The sequence below is a fragment of the Mustelus asterias genome, chromosome 9 (assembly GCF_964213995.1).
Source record: "Mustelus asterias chromosome 9, sMusAst1.hap1.1, whole genome shotgun sequence".
In the NCBI taxonomy this organism is placed as follows: Eukaryota; Metazoa; Chordata; class Chondrichthyes; order Carcharhiniformes; family Triakidae; genus Mustelus; species Mustelus asterias.
The window spans coordinates 38,296,817-38,304,778 of NC_135809.1; the positions used below are offsets into that span (position 1 = coordinate 38,296,817).

Below are 7,962 nucleotides of genomic sequence, written 5' to 3' on the forward strand. Positions count from 1 at the left end.
TGCCACCTCTCCGCCCAACTGATCTATATCCTGCTGTATCCTCTGATGGTCCCCATCGCTAACCGCAAATCCACCCAACCTTTGTGTCATCCGCAAACTTGATAATCAATCCAGTTACATTTTCCTCCAAATCATTTATATATATTCCAAGCAGCGAAAGTCCCAGTACTGATCCCTGAGGAACGCCACTTGTCACAAATATAATGTTAATTGGCTGGAGTATGACATTTCTATGCTTAGAAATAAAAGATTGCAACCCGATATTTAAAAAGCTGCAGATGCCCATAGAACTAAATCACAGCCTCATTATTTACCATAAATAGGGAAAAAAGTATGAAAGAATTCTCAAGCACAATTGCTTGCACATCAACATTGATGCACAAAGGGCTCCTTAGTTAATAGAAAAGAGCCAAAGTTTTAAAGTTTATTTATTAGTGTCACAAGTAGGCTTATATTAACACTACAATGAAGTTACAGTGAGAATCCCCTAGTTGCCACATTCTGGCACCTGTTCGGGTACACTAACGGAGAATTTAGCATGGCCAATGCATCTAACCAGCACGTCTTTCAACTGTGGGACGAAACTGGAGCACCCAGAGGAAATCCACGGAGACACGGGGAGAACTTGCAGACTCCGCACAGACAATGGGAATCGAACCCGGGTCCCTGGCGCTGTGAGGCAGCAGTGCTAACCACTGTGCCACCGTGTCATGGACTGTAAGTAAAATAGACTGATAAGTAAGTAGTCAGAAGATATACTGTAAAATTACTTGTCCAAGGTTGATGAAAGCCCTTCTGAAATGAACAATTTTCAAATTTACTTATCAAATAGCAAAACTGAGAGTTTTTATCAGTTTTATCCCTTTTCACAACTTTGTGGCCTTTTTATGGCGTATGCTGGTGCCTAGGTAAGATAGGTGATGAGATAATCCTACACCTCTGCCAAACTGTAACTGGTCATTAGATAATACACAAGGTTGCCTCAGGGGAAGATTATGTTCAGATTTTATCCATCGTAGTTGCGGTTTTGGGAGAATATGTGCACTCAATGTACCCGAATATTGCAATACCAACTCATTTCATCACCAATTAGCACCAAATTCCCATATAGCTCTGTACAATTCCAGCCTGTAATGAGAAACCTTTCAAACCTGTCGTCTTCCAAAGCTCATGTTCCTGCCAATTGCTGAAGAATTTGAAGACCATTGTTACTGGTTAAAAGGTGGAATGATGTTTTACCTCAATGCTTTTATGCTTCACTGTTCAGTTATAACCTGGAAAGCAGGTGTTAAATGGTCTGAATTTGTTTTGTCCTACTTTTGGGAAATATAACACTGTTGTGCATTTGTTTTGTAGATAATGAGACATGTGAATTTTCCCTTGGTCTTCAAACACTCCTGTCTCTCAAAGTAAGAAATATGTCTCTAATTTTATTTGCAGCAGTTTCTCTTACTTTCAAGCTTTTTCCATTTCTGTCCATCTATCTAACTTCTTTGTTTCCATCGCTCCAGTCTGCTATTGATGTGATCAGTCCCAGAGTTGGTGTGGCGTAGACTTACAGGGGTAGACATTCAACCTCAATGTGCCCATTTTATTGGCTTAAAATGGACGCAACATGATCCATTTCTGGGACAATGTCTCACACCCATAGGATACCTGAAGCACATCAGAATCCGCTGGATGAATTTTATTATTGAGGTGCTGGCTATCTCAAACCACATTCAAATCTCTTCATTCTGTTTTCAGCCCACAGCATTAATGAAAGTGATGAAATTGGTGATATTGGCCGGGATTCTCCCAAAGGAATTCTAAGTCCCCAACATGTGGGAAAATGGGAGTAAATCCTGGTTTTTTTAGCATGATTTCCAGAATGAGTCTGTGACACTGCATCACAGAGTGCCTAGCAGGATTCATTCTGGAAATCTGTGGGCGGAGTCTATTCCTGCCTGAGATGCCGGCAGCATAGTGCTGAGTGGGCTACTGTGCATGCAACGATCTGTCAGCACGGATATCAGCGCATGTACAGTGGCCTTCCCATTGCCGGCCTCCCGATTGCTGTCCAGCCTGATCACTGACCAGCTCCACAACCCCACCATTGTTGGCCTTCTGATCCCTCCACCCCCCCAATCACAGGCCTCCCTGCTCCCCCCGGCCAGCTCCACCTTCCTGAACCCCTTCTGACAGTCCCGACCTCCCCACACTCAGATGGTCAGCCTCGATCGTCCTCTTCCCTCCCTTTGCCAGCGATCCCTCCACCCCCCCCACCGATTGCCCCCAATACACCATGCCCTCAATAGGCCCCACCCCCTTGGCACTGCCTGATGCCTGGTGGGCAGTGCCAAGCTGCCCTTGGGCAGTGCCAGTTTGGCCCTTGAGCAGTGCACTGCCCAAGGGGTACCGCACCTTACCCCTGACCTTCCTAAGGGGCCTCAATGGCCTCTCTTCCCTCCAGCGGGGTCAGGCCATTAGTGGGGAGCAGGAGTAAATCCCACTGGAGTGAACCACTCCTGGCGGCGGGGGGAAATGCTAACGGGCCTGGAGACTAAAGTCCCGGGCCCACTAGTCAAATGCAAATGTTAATTTCAATATTGAAATCAGCTCCATGCCAATTTCTGGCATGGAGCTGATTACGCTGAAAATCTTAGTGCCGGAGACTCGCAGAGGCTATGATGCCTAGCGGGAAGCCCGTGAAACAGCCCCCGCTGATGTCTCCCGGCCCACAGGCTGGGAGAATCGCCCCCATCCTTTGTGAATGCAATGTTAGCATATTGTCCTTATTTGTCCATCTCAATTTCTCTATCGCATTCAGTATAGATGATCACCCCAATTTCCTAAACCATCGGTACTCTATAATCCTCTTCTGTGGTGTGGCTCCATTGAAACTCAAAAGGAGAATCAGCCTCGTACATCCTAACCTAGAAAACTGGTAAAAGCTTAAGAAAATGCGGAGAGTCATTTGACTCTGAGTGCAAGTATAAAATGACTTGTATTGAATAAACTGCTATTATACTTCTCTACTGATTTTGCTGATATTGAAGTCAATGGAAATTATAATAATGAAAAATGTATAATGGGCGACTGATTTGATTGCCATCATTCAAAGCTGTTCACACTTGTCCTGCCTCAATTAGCTGATACTTTACTTCCAATTTCCCACTTCATGGCACTGCCTAACCACCCCCCACCTCCTGCTGGTTTCCCCTCCACTCTAACTAATACTGGCACTCTAATTCCCATTTCTCTGAATTAATACTGGCATGTGCTTTCCAGTCAACATTCTAAAGCACATTCCCAGCTTCTTTTCAAATGCCACTCTAAACCTTTGCCCCTTTCCTCATTCTCCATATAATGCTATATACAGTGCTTTATATTGTCAGGATATCCCGAAGCATTTCATAATTAATTACTGCATCGTTGTTATTATTTAGAAAAACACATCGGCCACAGAAGTATGAACAATGAATGAAATGAATGACCAGTTAATGTATTTTTGCTGGTGTTATTTGAGAGAACATTATTGGCTAGTACAATGGGAACACTACTTTTCATCATGCCATGGGATCTTTTATGTCTACCTGGACAGGCAGATAGGGCAATGGTTTGGCATTTCATGCCAAAGAAAGCATCTTCAACATTGCAACACTGTCTCAATAATTTTGAGACTTGAACCCACAATCAAGAATCCTACCAACTGAGCTAAGCCAACAACATAATTGCTATGTTTAAATCCCTGTCATCTGCAACCTATCCATACTTAATACTGCTTTCCTGTCGCCATCCTTGCTAACCTTCTAGCTCCCTCTGAAAACTAAATTCATATTTATCCTTGTTCCTACCATGTTTCTGTTCCTCAACACTGCATGCTCACCCAGGTAGTATGACCTCCAATTTTCCAATTCTAAAATTCTTGCATCAACTTTCACCAATCTTGATTGAATGGCCTCCATAAACCATTCATCGTTTTTCTTCAAAAGCCCCCACAGTATTAATCTTTTACCAAACTTTCATTTGCCTTTATGAATGGTTCTCCTACCAATGCTTGTTGTCCATTTTCAGCTGAGGAGCATCTGAGGGTATTTTACGATGTTAAAGTTGGCAAATAATGCAATTTCCTCTCGCCATTACTAATAACAACTCAACAGTTCAGTTGTTTTCACAATATTGGCCACTTAACATTTTTTAAAAAACTTGTATTTCTTACCAACAGTGTGTGATTGACTTGGAAAGAGGAGCACTGCTTCTTGGGAAATCAGAAACACAAATACCATTCATAACTGAGCCGGAAGAGGTAAAGGAGGAAGAGAATGATGAAGAGGAAGAGAAAGAATGAAAAAGAACACCAGAATCTAGTGTTTTGAACAAAAATGCTCACATGATGGATTGACACCATGAGGTTACTGGTCTCTTTCTTTTTCTGACCCCTTTGTGACTGCTGTAATCTTTGGCTTGTCTCACTTAAAGGCGTAAGCTGGCGGAAATGAAGAGAGGACAGTTAAATAAACGGTCTCTCCTTTCCTACCAACATCCTCTCAAACCACCAAAAGATTGTTCCACTTTAGGTTTCTAACTAGTGTTGGGAATCCGTGACCCTGTTCATTCTTTTTCGCTGCTCCCAGGCTTGTGTACTGTGACATGAAATACATTTGCGTTTTATAACATAGTTTCAGTAACAGGTAACAAAAATTAAATTTTAACAGTGGGTCATTCGAAAGGTTATTTCCTCTGACGGTTGTTTTGGGTTGCCTAGTCTAATCATATTATTGGTTCCAAATATTACAACAGCCTACCTGGGTTTTTGAGAAATAGATGATCTGATGTTGTTGTGAAATGCTCATTTAACATGAGCAGAAAGCCCTGACAGAAGCATTTCCTATAATGGAAATAATCAAAAGCAAATGTGGATGTATTTTTGAATTGAAACTACTATTTCTATACTACAGAGATTTGCATCAATTAAGCTTTAATTAAGAAATACAGAAAAAGGTTTCCTGTAAAATTTTCTATTTACAACAAAAGAAACTTCCAATGCTCAGGTGTAACACCATTTCTTCAATTGGTATTGCAATAGCTGCAGCCTGAGAGATACTGTATGCTGTTTCAGCATCACAACATTATCCAGTTCATCACCAAGTTAACAGTCAAGATTTTCCCTTGGTTCAACGTTCAGATTGACAGATAGAAATGTTCTGTTTCTATAACCTTAAACTGCAGCCAGTTTCACGTAAGTAGAGCTCCAACAAATAAACTTATTCAAGTTCACTGCCACTATAAGTAATTCCAATGAACTGAATCCTTTTTCGTTCATTCACATTGTTTAGAATTCCAAATCTGGCTCCATTAATTCTCTTCTTAGGATACCAATGGCCAAATATTTTGCCAATAGTGCGTTGTATTCCAAAAGACATAACCTTATCCCATTGTTAAAAAGAGTCATCTATATGTATTTACCTTTACATCCACCATTCTGACTTCAACAAACATAAGACGAAAGAAGTCCAGCCAGCAACATGCTTTGCGGGATTTTCCAGCCTCGCTTTCCCCAAAACTGGAAAATCAGTCCCGAGGTCAATGGACCTTTCCATGGTCCACCCCTTGCCCACTCCAATTCCCGTGGAATGCGGGACGGTAAAATTCTGGCCATTACATTTCTGTGCAGCACAGTGGTCAGGATTTTCCCCAGTATTGACAGGGAATAGCGGCACTGAAACTGCCGATGGCAGTGGTAGCTTTCTCCATCATATAATGCAGCACTTTTTTTAAAAAATGGTTCAAGTCATTGGCTCCACAATATATCGTAGCTTCCAATTTGTCCACCCTGCCAGCAGCTTAAAAGTGCAAGATTTGGGATGCCATTTTTAAAGGCCATCCCAGAACACAATCTGCAAACCAGTTCATTTTAGAATCCCCAGGGGTGTGCCTTTGGCAGTGCCTGGGATGCCTGAGCAGTACCCTCTTCCCACTGAGCATTGCACTCACCTGAGCTCCCTTGGGAGGTCTGCTCACCAGATGCACACCTTTGGAGATCCAGTTGTGATTCATACCATTATGTCATCATGCCACTGTGAATGTTTTTTTTTACAGTGGGGGGTGATTCCAGCTTGATTATTCAATGTTAATTTATTATATTTCTGACATTGAATGTCCGGAAATGCATCCTGTCACTGATGGGAGGGGTCAATCACACCACACATTTACGCCGATATAAAACGTGACTTTGCAGTTCTCACAATATTTTTCACTCTCATCACTGAACCTGCCCAACAGGAGTGGAAAATCCTGGCCAGTGTCTCACTTTGTCCAAATGAAAAAAGGTACAAAACATTCAAACCTTTCTACATTTTTTTCCATCTTACCGAAGATCGCAATCAATGTTAGAGCTATTACCAACAAATACAGATTTTTAAAATACTATATTTTATTCTTATACAGTATTTTTTTTGTCTCCTTTACTCGAGTGTCCCTGGATGACATGGTGTTGAAGCCTACTGTGGTTAATTCAGCTGTTAGGAGCTGTGCAACTGGTTGACTTCTGGGTGATTCTCCTCTGAATAAAGTATCTGATTTTGACTTGCGCTTAACCCTGTGATGCCATGTATAAGAAGGTAAAGTGAGGCAGGGGGTTATGTTGCAGACTTGTATTCCACCACTTTGCAGCCTAGTGTTTTGATGGCAACTCAAGTTCCCAATATGGAAATCAGAAATTAAAAGGTTCTTATTAACATTTACATAAACAGCATGTGGAACTTGCAACACACAAACAAAAATATATGTTAGTGGTGTAGACTTATACTGTAGCTACATATACCTTAATAGTCTGAGTATTATTTTATATGCAATGTTTATAAACCATTTATTCTAGAAGAGGTCAATATTTAAGTTTGTCATCTTCCCTATAAATGGGGCAGTGTCTCCCTTTGTTTTCAGAGTGAAACCCTAATTTGTGTTACAAACAGCTCTTGTTCTTATCGAACTGTCAAAACCTATCAATAACTCCCATGAAGCTTCACTGTCTAAAATGGCTAACTATCTTTCTGAAAAAACAAAATACAGCACTTCCCACTACCTCTATAACCTTTGTTTATTTTGTACAATAAACATTGGAAAGCAAAGAACTAGAATGCGACTTGTGGGGGTGGGGGAGGATGGGGCAATATGCCCAAACTATTAGTCACTCAGTAAATTGATTTTATGATAGCAAGTATTAAAATTGGAAAAATCAAAACCATTCAGATTGTGGCAAACCAACACTCTTGCCGCTTGACTTTGGAGGCACTGCATGGTGTTTGATTCTGGTTTGGGTAGTGTGTCTTATTTTGCAATACTACACAAGGTTAATGTTATTCACTCCTGAATGCTCCACTACACATTGCATTCTTTCAGAGCAGACATTCCAGCATTATGCACTCATCAGCTAATAACGTTTATTAACCAACGTCTTCCCAACAGTATTGTATGTTACCTTGTTATTCTGGTGTGCACTTTATTGTTCACAATAAACTGGTGTTGTCAAACAGCAGAGTGTAATTGAGCTTCTGTATTTCAATTTAAACAATCTCACCAGTTTGCACAGGAATTAACTTACATTAGATGGCTTTTGGGATTCAATGACACAGGATATATTGTACAAATATACAAAGAGGTGTACTAAAAAATCAGAAATATTGTGCTGTATTGGTAGGTAAGCATAAAAACACATTCAGATTTGTTCAGCACTGTCTCAACAGAGGCAGGCAAATCAACTGGAGTGATTCACAGCATACCTCAGTTTCCTACTGGGAGCATCAGCAATCCAGAAATTAAGCAGTATTTATGGTGATGTCTGCTGAGTTGGTGTTTTGTGCTCAAGTCTCAGAATTGTGGGAGATGGGATTGGATTCAGTACTAACTGGAAATTTCAATTGCTAACTTCACCATGGCCATGCAGTACGTACTATCAAATGGAGGTACCAATAGTAAGGATTC

At 41.2% G+C, this 7,962-nt stretch overlaps 1 protein-coding gene across 1 annotated transcript in view; it reads left to right on the forward strand.

The window, feature by feature from the left end:
• nrip2 (nuclear receptor interacting protein 2) overlaps positions 1-7,513 on the forward strand; it is a 56,339-nt gene extending 48,826 nt beyond the window's left edge. The window contains exons 5-6 of the mRNA XM_078220012.1: positions 1,357-1,409; positions 4,208-7,513. Of these exons, the coding sequence (XP_078076138.1) occupies positions 1,357-1,409; positions 4,208-4,330 (176 nt within the window). The 3' untranslated portion in view covers positions 4,331-7,513. The remainder of the gene's footprint in view (positions 1-1,356; positions 1,410-4,207) is intronic.
• The last annotated feature ends 449 nt before the right edge of the window (positions 7,514-7,962 follow it).